Below are 16,599 nucleotides of genomic sequence, written 5' to 3'. Positions count from 1 at the left end.
TATACCCGCGTGGCGACTGATCGACGATTCAACGCCTCTCAATTTGAGACCTTTCCATTATTACGCCCCATCATCGTACGTGGTCGTTTGATACATACGATAGATCGATGAAATCGCGGTTTCCAATAGCGAGTTTCTTAATAATTCTTACGAGTTTCGAACAAGCGACCCCTAACGTCGGTCAGATTCGTTCTCCGCATGATTTCGATGTTCACGGGTTTACTGGACGTTAGATAATGGACGATAATTAGCATCTGGCATCCGTCAAACACGTATTTCGCTTTAACTGTCCGAAGAACCCTTCGCATCTCATTAGAACGTAGACCATTGTATGCACATCAATATGTATGCTAAGGATATACAAAATATACATATTAAAACGCGCAAGTGGCCGCATTTGCATGCGTGCTTACTCAGTCGCCACCGCGTCTAATAAGCCTTTGGCGCAATTAAGGGCGCCGGAAGTTCTCCGACCAAGAGATCGTACGTTCCTTCAATTTCCCACTTCACTCTCAGGCCAATTACCAGAAATAATCCTGAAAAATGCTGATATCTTTCGTTCTGCATATTAGACCGATTACTTATGATTGAAGATTACAAGCGAAAAACATGCTAAGTACATTTGTGCTGACCTTCTGATTTCTGATTGTCACTTTATGATTAAGTAGGAATTAATGTTAATGTGGTATAATTGACGATGAGAACAACCTGTCAGGTCCAAAGCCTTTTAATAATGGTTGATTAATTGATAAAGTTTTATGGAAGCTAAAGATATAATTGTGTATGGAAACCTGAAATTAGGGTATATAGCACATTTTGCTCAGAATCACATTAGCATTAGACTATGCTTTTACAAACCACGTTTTCCTCTTCATTTTCAAAATGTGCTAAATGTGCCTTAGACTCTTATTCGAGGTCACCATCCACTTATCGAGCAATATTTTAATATTTCAACAGCTTTTAACAATTCTGGAAATATAAGATTGATCGACGATCTACCGAATCTTAAAACTATTTCGCTATAAAAAGAATGGCAAATGTAACTTATCCTTCTCTTTCTCTGTAATCTTTATTATTTCCGTAAACTAGATTTAAATCCTTCTGAAAGCTGTACTATATACGAAAAATAATCTTAGCGTTGAGAAACGGAGATAGGCAGCAAAATTACAGCGAAAGTTCCATATTTCGGCCGCACCCTAGGATGATCGTTCGTAGAATTCGAGGGGCGGAATTCCGCGAATCGTCCACCGCGAATTTATGTTGCGGGGACGAAGCTAGACGGCCGGTTATTGCAGAAAATCGAAGATATCACGGCGAGGGGATCGACGCTCAATCCGCACAATTAACGAAGATCCGTGAGACTTTCCATTCGACGTCCCACGCCTTCAGGCTTTGTTTACGGTTCTAGCGGCACGGCGGCGACGTTATTCCCTCTCGCGATCCCTATCGAGCATCTCTTGCCACGCTGACCAACACGAACCATGCCACAACCCTTCACCCTCTTCGGTCGCGGTACTCGTACGCGAGATTCTAATAAATGAGCGAGTAATCTTCTGCTACGTGCTTGATACTTTTATCAAATTTTTAAATCATCCCGATCAGTTAATAACTCGACGATAGCGATGAATAAACCACCCTTTCTCTTCTCTTTATTCCTCTATTTTCAACGAAGCTTGAAATGTTCTTGGGAAAAAGAAACAGGAACAAAGGAAATACATTGAAAGAATGTAAAGTTCATAATTGTAATGTACACAACACGAAGACTATAAACGATCTAATTAATCGAATAGAAATAAACCACCCTATTTCTTCTTTTTATTCTGCCATTTCCCAGCAAACTAAGAACTTGTTAAAAAAAAAAAAAAAAAAACGATTTACGTATCGGAATAATCGAAGAATTTCAATTTGTCTGGAATATCTTATAGGCTCTGTAATGCAGCCTTAATCCGAGAAAACATGTAATTAAGGAAACTGAAGCACTGTCTTTCGTCCTTTTGTCGTCGACTTTTCAATAAATTAGAGATTCGCCGAGTAAAGAGGATTTATCGGTGTAATTGGCCAGCTGGCAACTCGTCCGGACGAATGCAAAGTCCAGTCATATAGACTCACTTGCAGAAAATCACGTCGAAACGAAGACCACAAACAATTTTAATTAATCAAGTAGGAATAAATCAGTCTCCTTCTTCTTTTTCCTTTTCCCATCCTCTTTTTCATACGTTATTTCGTTTTATTCGTCCACTTTCCAGTAAGCTAAAAATTCCCTCGAAAAAAGAAACCTCTCGGTATAATTGGAGAATTCCATCTTGTCCGGTGGAGCCGAAACTCCAGTCATGTAGCCTTAATTCCAGAAAAGCACACCGAAACGACCACGAAGACTATAAACAATTTAATTAACCAAGCGAGGCTCGGTGGAAGTGGAAGGCGCGTTCGTAGCGTACGCGCGGCGGGCAGTGCATAAATCAAAGCTCCTTTATTTGCCTGGTTCGACTATTAATGAAGCACGGGTCCGTCGGCTGTGGAGCACGACGGACGACGACTAAATTAAATGAACATCTAAATCGTCGAATCCGGGGGACCACAAATCTCCCGGCTGCCGAAAACGCAACGGGTGCAAAAGTCGTATAGGAAGAGGAGAAAAGGAAAGCTCTCTCTTTTCGTTCGCCGGGACAACTAGCAAGAGGGTTCTCTCGGAGAGTCCGCTGCTGGGCTGCCGCGCCGCCATAAATTCTCCACTGAATTCGAAATTCGCCGCCTCGCCGAGGCCCATCGCACGATCACGCGAACAGAGGAGGTAATGTCGATGTCCGAGTGATCGCTCGGAGATCTCGCGGCTGCGTGGGACGCCCGGAGATTTCGATGCTCGGAGATTTCTAACCGGAATCGCGTACCAATCTCCTGCCATGTGATAGAAGGACGCGCACCGGCTTTGTATTTTTGGCAATTGTGGCATTTAGCGAAGAGATTGACAATTTTTTAATTGATCTTGGCAAAGGAGAGTCTCTGGATTTTTAGATATTTTGTTCGCAAACGTTTTTCGGTCTTAGCAAATTTTGGGTATTTCTAAATTACGGAAACGCGGAGTAGCTTTCTAATGCGTTTTAACGGTGGGCAGACAATTTACCGGGGAATTTATTGGAAATCAATGAAAGGGCGCGATGGAGATTTGTGTTTTTAAGGATTACAAAGGAATTGATTTTTTTTCTATGTTTTTTGATGTCTACGGAAACAGGTGTCTCTGAGGTTTCAAAGGTTTTCCTTGGAGAAATCTTCCAATCTCTGAATTATTAAAAATTCCCAATCGAGGAGAATGAAAGTAACTTTTCGCAGTACGTACTCGCTTACCGAGATAATTTGCAGTTTATTTATAAATTATCAATGAATCGCGCAGTAATGGAATTAGACGTGAAACGTAAGCTTTGGCGATCCTCCTATTTCACTGCTAAAGCAAGAAGGGTAATAGAGGCGTACGTGAAACGTTCGCAGGAATTACCAAGGGACTTCCTCCGAGCAGCTGCAACGATTCCGCGAAACGCAATTTCACGGGGCCCCGTTCTCGCGATCCGAGACAGAATAATCCCCGGTACTCGAAAAACTGTCTCAGTTCGTACACTCAATTAGTTCCGGCAGTCGTAGTGCATCCCGGCGAGGTGTTCGTCCTCGCATAATAATTCCGTTTGTCACGCCAGTTACGCGCTCCACATAGTCGAGCACGGAATCACCGACTCGCGCTGAAATCGCGTTTACTAATCACTATGAAACGAGTGAAACGCGTCCATGAATATTTTTCTTAAATTTTCCTGAATTTTCATAAGTTTTCCTGAAAGAGGCTCCCGTGGATCAACTTGACATTTTAAATCGAAAACATGCTCCATTTAGTAGAATTGGCTAAATTTGAAATTAAACTGTTTTAATCGATCGATATCTCGACGGAGATTTGTCTGATTTATTGGAAAATGGAAAGTGTCTATATATTCTATAAGAAATCCTTGAATTCTTGAATCGAATTCTTTCATCTGATATTTGTTCTTGATCGTTTAGATCGTTGTTCTTGATGTGTCTTAAATTGCATGGTAACAGTGTGTAATTCTTATCTGGCAGATGGGTAAGTAATCTTTCGCGATTAGATTGTTCGAGCCGATTCACACGAAGATATACAGCAGACTGGGATTCAAAGCGTACGAAGATTAATCACTTGCGCCCCTATTAGAACAGTCGATTGTTCGAAACGGTATTCTCAGTTTTCTATGCGTTACACCTTTCGTTCGTGTGCTACGATCCCAGTAGTACAAGTACACTCTTTTCCAAAAACGTCTGTATTTATCTGGAGGATTTTAAATTTTCTTTACAGAGAAATCTCGCCTATACAGATTACTAACAGCCAAAAATATTAAGCATCGTGGTCTGTAAAGAACTGTTCGATATCGTAATAAAAATTAAATAGATCAAAGTGGAAGATAGCCGAAGAAAGCCATGGTGCAATGGGAAATAGCCCGTATCATATATATGTCACCAAAAAATTGTTCAAATTATGAAAAACACACCAACGTAACACGACGAAAGCTTTATAAAAAATTACAGATTGATCGTTTTAACCACTCTAATAATTCTACCATTAATATGTATAGGGCTGTAAGTCGTTTTCTAAGACTCGTCCGATGGAAAATCACGGATTCACGGTTTCCAGCGCCAGATAGGCGCCGGTAACGGTTCCAGAAATCGACGCTGGCGATGCTAACGGGAGCAGAAAGGATCGTTCTACGGTTTGCATTTAGCGAGTTAACAAACGGCTCAGTCACCGTCGGTTAGCATTACACGGACACGAGCTGGCGTTCAACCAGAGCGTCGCGAACGCCGTTTCCTTCATCACCGTCGCGAATTAATTACCGCGATCGTTCCCGGATTAATTACGGGCTCGGTTGCTATCGGTAAGCCGCGCGAGAACCATCCAGCGCCCGCTTTTTCTCGCGCGCACGCGATTTACCGGATAAACGCGGCGCCGCGCCGTGGGCCGATCGGCCACTCTCCGCTGGAGTTCGCCGAGTTTTTGCTCGAATCGAGCGAATCTGTTGCCCCAGACACTGTTTTGCCTTCATTTACAGAGCTCTCGGATGACACGCTGGTCGAGAGATGTTTTCCAATGAAATTGATTGATTAAAATAAAAAGGGGTGTTGAGGATTTTAGGCTAGCGATGGAGAAATATTTGGCGTTTGGTAAAACAGTCCCACTTTTTGTCATTTCCTCGGTTTCACTGCGCAGCTGCGCGATTAATGTTCAACACACGGGAACGAAATGACTTTATTTTCATAAGTTAACATATGTACTTTGTATATTTGCGAAAGAACGGAATACGAATGATGGTAAATTGCAAAGTAAATTTTTCGAAATAATGTTTGCAAACTCATCATTTTTCTGTGTTTTCAAATCGTTTGCTCACTTAGATCTGACGATGGCTGACTTAATTCCATCGCGGTCCTCCCATGTTTGTCTCGATCTTGTCTTCGTTTATCGCTTTCGTTTTTAATGAAAAAGAACTTGTACTGTTTCTTTCAAAGAACTCGATTCCGTCGAAAATGAGTGAAAAATGCAGTTGGGTTAAGCGGGACAAAGACGTTGATGTGGAAATTTATGTAGTTCGTCATTAGATAGATCGTACAAAACTAATTTTGCTTGAAAAATTCTGAATATTATGGCTTCGTAAAGAGAGAGTCACCGAAGATGTACATTTTGAATCTTCTGTTAAATTCGAGGACTTCCGTATCGAACTTCATCAGCTATAAAATGTGAAAGAAAAAGGGAAGTGGAGGTTGCGGACAGGTTCGATGTCCATGGTGAAGGATGAAGCGCGAGGGAAACTGACGACCGCGAAAGCGGCTTAACAGCTGCATTTGCATTTTCGTTGTCGAGGTCTCTTTGACGAAGACCACTAATTCTGGCGTCGGCCGACATATGGTCGATTATTCGCCACAGGATGTCGAAAGTCGCTCCGGCCGGCATCAGCGGCGCGCTCTTTCTGGTCGCCGCTTACGAAATACCACGTTGACAGGCGAATGCACTTCCGCTCGTTTCGAGTCTCCGGCGAATTCGTTGCGTGGCCGCGGTGTGCCTGAAAATTTCCGTGTGTCGCTCGAAAAATCTCCTACGAAAGAACAAATAGAAAGAACAGAGTTTAAATACTAGAATTCTCTAGTATTTGTATATAATTAGTTCTAAGAATTCTGGTTCTAACAATTTTCTAGGATTTCTGCAATATATTTCTAAGAATTCTATTTAATAAACTTTCCCCTTTATTAACGTAGTTTTAACCTCCGCGTGGTTATTATTCTGTAATTTTGCAATTCTTAGAAATTTGGATCGATAGGTAAAATTACATACGGTGGTTCTTAAAATCCGCACTTTTATCCGGAATTTAACTGGACAAATTTTAGGCGAACGAGGAATGATTTCTGAGAATCTGAATTCTCGGTAATTATTGAAAAAAAAAAAAAAAAAAAAAAAACAGAGATAGACACACGTCGTTTCCGGTGAGTGTGAAACGAAATTTTCATTTTTCCATTAAAAGGTGATTATCGTGAGCCAGCAGCCGGCTGAATCGTTATCTGCAACGCGGCGACTCGTAATTCCTTCGCCACGTGACCGATACTCGCTTATCGTTCTGCGAGATCTGATCCGATAAGATCGATTTTCGAGAAGCCGACCACACGAAACGTAATTAATAAACGACGATGAAATGCTACTCGACGACAACTTCTGATTAATTATTAGCCGTATTATGAACTTTTACAATTCATTCGCCTTGTTGAAAATGATAAAAGTCTCCGTCACTGTATTCTTAATCCTAAATTTATTTCCGTCGTTTAGGAGTCTCCCTTTCACCCGCAACTCAACGAAGCAGGCCTTTCTCGCCTCTTATCAACGCCAAAAAATTCAACATCTTCTAATTAATTATCAGTAGATTTGAAGAATGTTTATAGATTTATGAGAAATTTAAAGATGCAAAACTGTGTGGAATGCATACGATAAAATATACACGATAAAACGAATGGAATATTCAAAATATAGTACTCTCTGTAACATTGTAGAATATTTAACGAGAGAAGGAAAAGTCCCCATTTAAATTTCATTTCTTTAGTCGCGATACTGAACATATATAAATTTGCATAAATATCCGCGGTACAATTATTCGCTTTATTATTAATTTCTGCAACCCGTTTCGTTTCTTCGGGACAGCGACAAAGAATTTCATAGCTATACTCTTTATCCTAAATTTATATCCGCCATTTAAAAGTCACTGCTTCACCCTATACTCGATAAATTTAGCTCGTCACCCCGTATCAAACCCAAAGAAATCGAACTCTGTTTCCTCGTCAACCCCTGAGGAAACCGAGCCCTGAGAGGTTTACGGCTCGGTTCAAGGTCGATGCCAGGCATTCCTAGACGTCACCCCCATCCCTATCGCCGTCCAACCGAGTATATCACCATCCCAGGAAACGAGCTAGCATCCCTTGCGCGGTGGGAGCTTCCATTGCTGCCCCATGCTGTCTGCCACCCCGGAACTTCACTGGTAGAGCGTCTCTACCCTCGAAAATCCATAGTGGACCCACCCTTCGTGGCGCCTGCGCGTCTCTCCTCGTTCCGTTCGAACGATCAACCCCCTTTCCACCCTCTGTTGGGCTGGCCTCTCTGCTCTTGCGAAGAAGGACGTCAACGAAGCGACCGAGCTTGACGCGGCGAGCCATTAAAGGGCCGATGGAAGGGACGAAACGGATACGCAGACGCTGCTGGCCCGAATAAAAGGGTGGACGAGTCGTAGGGATACGGAGGATAGAGCGAATATAGTTGGGGGCAAAATGGCGAACTTGTTCATGAAATTTCTTCTTTGATGCTTGAAACGTTTTTTAAATTTTGGATGTTGGCCTCTTCGAACGAGGATTATGAATCGCGGGCGGAATTCGACAGATTTATAAATTGCAGTTTAATCGCAGTTGCTTTGATGTACTTATTATGTATCGTTATATTTCACTGTAGTTGGAGGCGAGGGATTTTCCAAGGGTGGACGGAAGCGAGCAATTTTTTGACGAACCGGTCCTTCGAGTCTTGAAGAATTTTAATTCTGACGTGTGGAAACTTTCGATTGACTCGAGAGATTTATAAATCGCATCGTGGAAATTTATTCTATCACCGAAAAATTTTCTGTACGTAGATAAATTTCACCGTGTCAACAGAGATGGGGAATTGTACAGAAGTGGAACTAGCGAGGAGCTAAATTCTAGAATCTTTTAACGAAGTGGTTTCTTCTAAAGAATCTTCCATTTCACACGAAAGATTACAAGTCACAATTCGCAGATTATTCCGATATTTATTTCGCTCTACTTTACAACGAGGAATTTTCTAATTTATGGAAATTGAACAGCCCACTCTAGAGATTTTTAATAATTGATAAGCTTTGTGAGTAGTTCGAAGGTTGTCTCGATATTCATTCTACCGTGGTTCCCGCTTGCATCGATCTCGAGGGGACATTGAGTATTTGCCGAAAAGCGAGCGTGGTCGAGGGTAGACTAATCTAGAGAGGGATTCGTAGGGTTGATGGATTCGAGGATAGCGTGCTGGCCCGTCAGATCGCGCCACCTTTGATTCGTGTTATTTAATTCTAATCAAACCAAGGCCTGCTTCGTATTTGTCCTACCTCGTGAAACAAATAACATAGTTTTCCTGGAATTTCATTTTCCAGCGAAAGTATGCTCAATCAGGATTTTCTACGCAGAGAAAATTTACAGTTTCTCCGAAAGAAGATTCTGTTTCTTCGAACGAATCGTTCGTAGGTTTCTCTGTAGGAAAACGCGATGAAAGCGAGGTTTGCCAGCGAAGAGAAGGCTGGAAAATCGCTATAGAGCCTTAGGGTAACGATCGCGATAACGCAGCCGGCCATTAAACAGCGGCCTGAAGTATGCGCGCACATTTCGAATGCGTAACCGTGTTACGGTTCGTAAGGTCGACACATATGTATCTACGCAATTGGCCTAGCTTGGCTTGCTAGAAGGGTTCAAAGGGATCATTTATCGCCTTATCACCTGGTTTCGCTAAATATACAATTACTAGATTTTACTGTGTGTGCGATCTGATTGGATGCTCTAGATTCTTCGCGTCCTTAAAATCTGTTCGCTGCATCTATGCATTTGAGTTGCTTACCAGGTTATTGGATAGGGATCGAAGGCTGGATTAATCGATAATATACTAATAATATAATTCATTGAATTCCAATGAAAAACAACTTCTCTTATTAATATTTTGTAATACAGGAGAACTTGTCGAGGGACAAACAGTTTATATAATTGGAGTTCGTTAATTTGCCTACTAGTAGGAGCTCACGTTGTGATAGGTGGAATCAATCGGCAAAATTTCAGTTAATCGGATATGTTAATGAAGCTCGATATTTATGAGAATATTCTATTTTATAATATTAATTTCCGATATAAATATTCGTCCGGAGAAAAATGATTTGATCATTCCAACGACCGAATAGTCAAGGTTTCAGCGTAATATTTTGCGACAAACTGGCGATAAATTCGAATGCAACAAATCGTACTAAGTCGCGAAACAGTCTGAACGATCCCAATGAGAGACAATTACGTTCTAATTGCTGCATTGTCACATCAGTTTCATTCTCCTATGGCGAACTTGCAGTTTGAGGACGCATTGAAATGCAGTTTTCTGCCGCGCAAAGTGCACGGTTCGCGTTGCTTTCTTCCCACGCTGCAGCAGAACAAAAGTCGGTTACGTAAACGCGTGTCTCATTCATCGGTTTCCCTCTGGGACATTGTTTCGCGAAATCTATAATTTATTTTTCCCATTTTTGCCTCTCGTTTTGTTCATTATACGTCCGTCATCGTGACACGGTCATCGAGGCACGCTGATCCAATCACCAACCATTCATATACCATGTATACACGTACTTGCATCAACTACCTCATGCTCCTCTGAATAGAAACTATGTATGTATTGGATTGTTCAGATATCTCGCATTTGATGCAAGTGGAAAAAATATGATCGAATGAAATGTCATGTTTTTAGTTGAATATTAAGAAAACATTAATGAGAAGGATATGGAATTTGTTAATTCGACGAGGTTTATTTTTTAACGGGGCAACGTTGTCTCTCGACGAGGAGTAACTTCACGAGGAGTAAGCAGAAATAAATTTTAATTGGAACATTGAATTTCGTTCATTAAACGTAACATAGGCACACTGTCATTTGTTTCTCAATTTTCATAAAATTCTTTTAATTGCAAAGAATTTGTCACGGACTCGAAGCAACTAATTGCTGAATAGGATGAAAAGTCTTTTAAGAAAAGATCTCGTGATAGTTGAAGCCCGATAGTTTGATAAAATGTATCGTTTAAGAAAACACTCTAATAAAATAAAAAGTTTCTGAACAATCTGATACACGAATTTATGACACGATGGAAGTACCTTCGGTTGGAAATATCTTTAATCGCTGGAACTATTTCGACGCTGTTCGACCGAGCTTCGCTGAATTACTCCATTCGTCGTTAGTCTTGACGATTGCAATTAGTGTCATGAAATTACACGGAGTTCGCGATCCTGTCCTTGACGAGTTCCTTGAATGCACACGTTGCGTCAGGCGATCTCAGGTTTAGCCAAAGAATTTCGTGTCCTCTTCGAATCGAATCGTCCCAGCTTGGAACGATCCCCCTCTTGACAGATCGAGAAACAGAGCCGGACAAAATGGAAAAGCAAAACCTGGGGAGAAAGGGTAGGAAGAAGAAGACGGTAAAAAAGAATGGAGACAGAGGAACGAAGTGGCACGGCCCACGTGGCACTCCTTTCCTCCCGTCCTCGTCCCGATAATTAACCGTGTTTTGCACGCCGGGGAACGCGCGAGCAGCCGCGAAAGAACAAAAGGCCGGCCGTGGGTCCTAATGGTATCTGAATGAGACTATTCCTCGAGGACCTCCGTCCGTTCCTCGTCTCGGATAATGGATTCGGTGTCATCTAATAATTAATAGAGTTCTTCTCGGTGCTGCCGCGCGCACTCGTAGGCACCGACCGCCTCGTATGTGGACGGCAATCTCATTCATCACGCTTTCTAACCCCTAAGCATTTTAATTAAGGCCATCGCCGTTTTTCCCTCCACCTTCCTTTCCTTCTTTCCTTCTTTCCATCTTTCCTTCTTTCTTGCCCCGGTTGTCCCTTTTTCCTTAGTGGCCACGTTTTGCTCGCGATTCACGTGCTTTTGATAAAAGAAAGGTTGCTCGGTGGATGAGGTACAGAGGAATGATGGATTTTGATTAAGACGATAGTATTTTTTCTTTTTCTTTTCTTTTCTGATTGGGTGATGGCGAATATGTTTCGTTAGGTTGATATTGAATTTTATCGAGATTTAGATTAGATTTCAACTGTTTGTTTGGATAATGACCGGAGGAATATCTATCTATCGAAGAGTAACGATTACCAGAGTGTTTGATATGTATATTTATGGAAAAATCAATTTTTACGCGTGTCGCAATACTGATGATTTTTTTTAGAAGTATCGATTTTTATGAAATGAGATTTTATGGTATCTGGAGATACAAATTTGCGTAAATATCCGCGGCTTAATAGTCATTGTTAAGTACGAGATCGCCATAGGCCGCGGTACTTCAATGAGGTTCGGTACTCGTTCGGCATGGGGCCTCACTCCCATGGTGGAAGGTTCAATTAAACAAACAGTTTGTACTCGATCCGTAACGCTTGATTTTTCGTACGTGTGTCGTAAGCACACATTGGCGTCGAATCCTTTATTCCTTGTGCCGAAGCAAAATATCCTATCTTTGTATCTTTTTATATTTACACTAACATTTATAAACAGTAATTTTCATTGTGACGTATTTATTGGTCTATGTTTGTGCAAATTCATATTTTTGTTAACATAACTTGGGAAAATAGAACCTAAGCAAAGATTTATGTATGATTCTTCGTCAGTATAATAGATAAAAACTGCTCAGAAGCTGAATTAAAAAGTACAGGAAAATGATGACATTATATGCACTGTGTTTTTAAATGTTCCGTGGAATTTATTATCGTTCGTCATTTTCTTACAAAGTAGAGTATTAGTTTCATCCGTATCATTTAGTGGTTGGTTCAGTCCATACTTAGAAAAAGTGTAGTTAGTCAGTTTGATTTCTGAGAAGTCGAATCATTCTCAAATGCATCAGGTTGTAACATAAGCAAGTTTGGTTAAACTCAACATTTTCCTTTCTTTCATCGAATTTGTTTCGTGTTTCGAGCCAATGATTTACAAAGTACAGATATTTCTTATCTTAATCGACGAAAATACTTGTTGGAAAAAGATATTCGCGCAGTGCTTACGCCATTGGAAGCTGATCAGACCACCGCGTGGTAGTCAGCTTCCACATGTCATAATTATCAAACAATTTATGCATTTTATGCCCCGTTTGCGGATAAACCGAAGAAAGAGCGAGACGAAAGTAGGAAAGGTAACGGTGGAACGAAAGAAGAACGAATGGAAGGGAGTGCAGATGCGAGAAGTATTTTGTAATAACTATACTTATCCCGAGGAATTCCGGACTGTTGAGTGGGCATATCGGTCCGCAGGGTTTCTCCGCGTGTCAATCAACCCTTGGATAGTGGTCGCCTTTAATTATCGAGATCCTTCGCTCGTAGGCCGCCTGTTGTTCGAATCTCGAAGGTGGCCGAGGAATTTCTGCAACCAGTCGAACGTGAACACCGTAGGATCGACAATTATCTCCATTACTTCGGCTAATTAAATCGACGTGACGTATCAGCTTTTTTTCTCTCGTCAATTTTTCATTCGAAAAAATGTTTGCCAATGATAAGATCGTGTGTCGTATGTTAGCAGAAAAGTTCAAGCGTAGTTCCTTCTTATATTTGTATTAGGTTGCCACTCGGTGAAAAGTTTAACATGAAATTCTAGCAAGAGACATTCTTGCTGATTTTCTGCTATTCGTTCGATTGTCGCTATATTCTTCCCTTCTATTTTCTAGCGGTCTTTCTCATTTATAAACTGGCCTTTTTATAACCAACTACCGTGAAATCTATAATTTTGGACAGCAATTAAGAAAATGGGTAACCGACGAAACGCTGTAATTGTAGCAGGACGAAGAAAACGGAATTAATAAGAAAAGCTGATATATTTAATTGTTTGTTTTATAGCTTAAAACCACCGCAAAAGGATGGGGTAACGAAGTCGAATCCGAGCAAACGGCATCGCGAGCGATTGAACGCCGAACTGGACACTCTGGCATCCTTGCTTCCGTTCGAACAAAATATTCTCAGCAAGCTTGACCGACTCAGCATCCTCAGACTCAGCGTCAGCTATCTTCGAACGAAGAGCTACTTTCAAGGTAGGTCTCTAATTAGGTGAATTATTTTCAACAAGAGCGGCGATAAATCTTAGTTTCACTTATGAATATGATGAAACGTTAGGAAAAAAAAGAGCATGTATTAAGAAGATGATTAAGTAGTTGATACGTATTATTAACTACGAGAAAAGCGTCCGTCGTGAAGATGGCGGTTAGATACAGAGATTTCTTGCGAGCCGCGTGCGCTCTGGCTAAACATCGTTGCGCATCCAGGAGCATTAGCATCCTCGAATATCCCCGCGAACACGCGATGCTGTCGTTACTCTGTCTCCGAGGAAACAATAAGATTCAAAAACAATGGCTGCTGTTCTTCCGCGATCCTGCAATTCGTCTGTTCACCGTCAAACTTCTCGGTCTCCTCGGCAACCATTGTGATTCACGCCGCTATTGTTGGATTATCGCATTGTGCAAGATGTTACGGAGAAAGTAGTCGACTATGCAAATGCATGCTTTTCCTATTTTTCTCGTTTTCTTTCCTGGATTTGGGAAAAGACTGGAAAAGTTATACAGAGATCGTATCATTGTTCTTTACGTTGATGATATCGTAAGTACGATTAGACCGCGGATTCTTATACATTTATGCATTTATGGAAAATTTGACGACGCGAAAGTGCATTTGCCATGCAAAAATATAGAAAATATTCAACGTATAGTACCTTTTACAGTACTCGGTAGGTTAAACAATTTTCTACTCAAATACTACTTCTTTTTCTTTTAGTTACATTCGTAAAAATACGAATTTGCATAAATACCCGCAGTCTAATTACGTATGTGATAGATTAGAGAACTCTTGCTACATTTTTTCCCTCTGCATTTGAGATAATAAAATATTTCACTAGATCGTATCATCCCTTTTACGAATACATTTACGAATACAATACGATTTATATGTTATTTATACATTCGTGTATATTTCAGATTATTTTAAAATCATGGTACTAATAATCGTTATAATGTAACCTTCCCGGTTTGAGTTATAACAGTTACGATCTCCGAATTGATACAAGAGGAAAACAAAAAAAGGTGACATTCGATCAATTTTACCGGAGAGATAAAAATTTAAACATTTATGGTTACGGCATAAGGAGGCAGATATTCTAACGACATGAAATATGGTTAATACAGATCGTCTACAGGCGGTAAATCATAAAGGAATTCTAAAGTTACGAGCTAGAGAAGATTGAAATCGCGCTAAATGCAGCTAAACGTCAGTGCAAATTTCCATATCGATTCCGAACGGTTCCTGGATAGACGAAAAACGAGCAGAGCCGCGGAACAAGCTGTTCTGTATAGAGCATAGGCAAGGTTTGCCAATCAATAGCCTGAAAATCCGTCGTAAAAAGATAAGCCCGGTTATTACGAGAAACTCGCGGCGCTCATTTGCCCGAAGGTTGTAATTTCTGTACAAAGAAGAGTTTATAATCCGTTCGTGACGCGGAATCGTAACATTGCTTAACCCATTTGCATTGCTTATTCATAATTAGTCAAGATATCCGCGCGGCTATGACATTTTTAAATTTTAGGTCAGCCCAGATACCGTCCCGGTTATATAACGATACGCTTTGCCAGAACGAACAGCGGATAATTTTCGTTAGAATTCAATTTACTCGTCTCAGTTCGATCGAACTTGTCCGTCCGATCTCGATGATTCGATTTCACCTTTGCCTCGTTCGAATCGTTTAATCGAACGATTGAGATAAATTGATCCGCATCAGCGTGACCTAATTTCTCGTGGTTCCATCGCGGGATTGCTAATGGCGTGACTGTTTAAGATTACAGTCTTCAAGGTTACTTTACTTATCGTTATTTATTTAAAAAGCTAGGCAAGGGCAACTCGACAGACGGTTTACAAGGTAAATTATAACTTGTAAATGAAAGAAATCAGCTTCAATTCTTTAGCAGAGAAATGTATGCGATACAGGCCAGGATAGGTACAACGAGGTCATAGGTTAAGCCATCGAGAAAGGACACGAACAAAACTTGGGATTTCACATTGGTATTGTATATTTTACCCTCTTTAGGATTGTTTACAATACAAACGAAGGATAATTTACTTCTAACGATATTCTATTTTCAAGAAGAATAATCGGTAGTGTTAACTAATATTTTCAATGAGTTGGAACATGACGAGTTAGATGTTGCACACTAAGACCCTGATTGTCGGAACCAATAATGACACACGCTGCTAAGATAATCAAAGTTGATCATCAGTCAGTATCCTCGTAGAATGAGAAGATACCATTTATTTTTATTTTATAAACAGAAACATCCACTTTGGAAGAAATGTGAAAAGTTCTTGTTTCGCGATCTGTCTCACAAAGGTTCGTCCCCAAATTTTACATCGACCCATCAGACTTCCACTCTATTGTTATAAATATTAACTGTAATATACCGCATAGAGCATACTAACTCTCCAGCGAAGATTTAGAAGCTTGTTACTGATCCTGACCAAGGATTCCAAATCGAGTAGAAAATTCTTCTCGTCGAAAACAGAAAAAAAAAAAGAGGGAGAGAGAGAAAAGAAAGAAAGGGGTCAGAATTATGCAACTGCATCGGTGGCGGCAGGAGCGCGGCTTCCTGCGCCGCGGGTGTGCAATCTCATCTGCAATCGCAATCAGGTGGAGGCCAATCGAAGAATCGCCGCGGAATAATGGGTAGACGTTCCTCTTTCTTCCCGTCCATTATCTTCCTCCCCCGGTCTGGAGTCGCGAGAAGGCAACTCCAATCTCTCACGACGAACGTGCGCGGCCTCTAAGTGTGCCCACACGAAACCCTCGTAATGCGGCTTCTACACTTTTATCGATTTAACGCCGCTAAGTACTGCGAACCTGGCCACGGACGATCGCTCCCCTCTGCCGCCCCTCACAGCCTTCTACGCGAGGGAAGTCCCGATGATACTGGTGTCCCGAACGCCTCTTCCTTGCCCTGTTCCTTGTCGAGCGCCTTGGTCGTCTCGATCGATTCCTCTTGGTCCCTTGCTTGGTCATTTGGATTTTTTTCTAGATCGTCTTATTGGACTGAATTTTGTACAGGTAGTGGATGAAGTATATTTAACAGCACGTATTTTAAGCCGAGAAATATCTTTATAGGATCTACTCTACCTTTCTGTTGAAATTACCTTCGAAGTTACTTTCGTTGTTTCGATCTCTCGATCACGCGTTAGTTGGATCTTTTCCTGGATCGAGTTCTGAGATAATTT

General features: G+C 41.1%; 2 protein-coding genes across 4 annotated transcripts in view; both read left to right on the top strand.

Annotated features, from left to right (window-relative positions):
* Positions 1-16,599, top strand: part of LOC126925042 (aryl hydrocarbon receptor protein 1) — a 159,929-nt gene that overhangs the window by 46,968 nt on the left and 96,362 nt on the right. For all 3 annotated transcript variants that reach the window (XM_050740191.1, XM_050740189.1, XM_050740188.1), the window contains exon 2: positions 13,192-13,382. In XM_050740191.1, the coding sequence (XP_050596148.1) occupies positions 13,192-13,382 (191 nt within the window). The remainder of the gene's footprint in view (positions 1-13,191; positions 13,383-16,599) is intronic.
* LOC126925044 (venom dipeptidyl peptidase 4) overlaps positions 1-16,599 on the top strand; it is a 512,928-nt gene that overhangs the window by 409,818 nt on the left and 86,511 nt on the right. The window lies entirely within an intron of this gene.

This window comes from Bombus affinis, chromosome 15 (assembly GCF_024516045.1).
Source record: "Bombus affinis isolate iyBomAffi1 chromosome 15, iyBomAffi1.2, whole genome shotgun sequence".
Taxonomy (NCBI): Eukaryota; Metazoa; Arthropoda; class Insecta; order Hymenoptera; family Apidae; genus Bombus; species Bombus affinis.
This window is presented reverse-complemented; position numbering and strand designations above follow the sequence as displayed.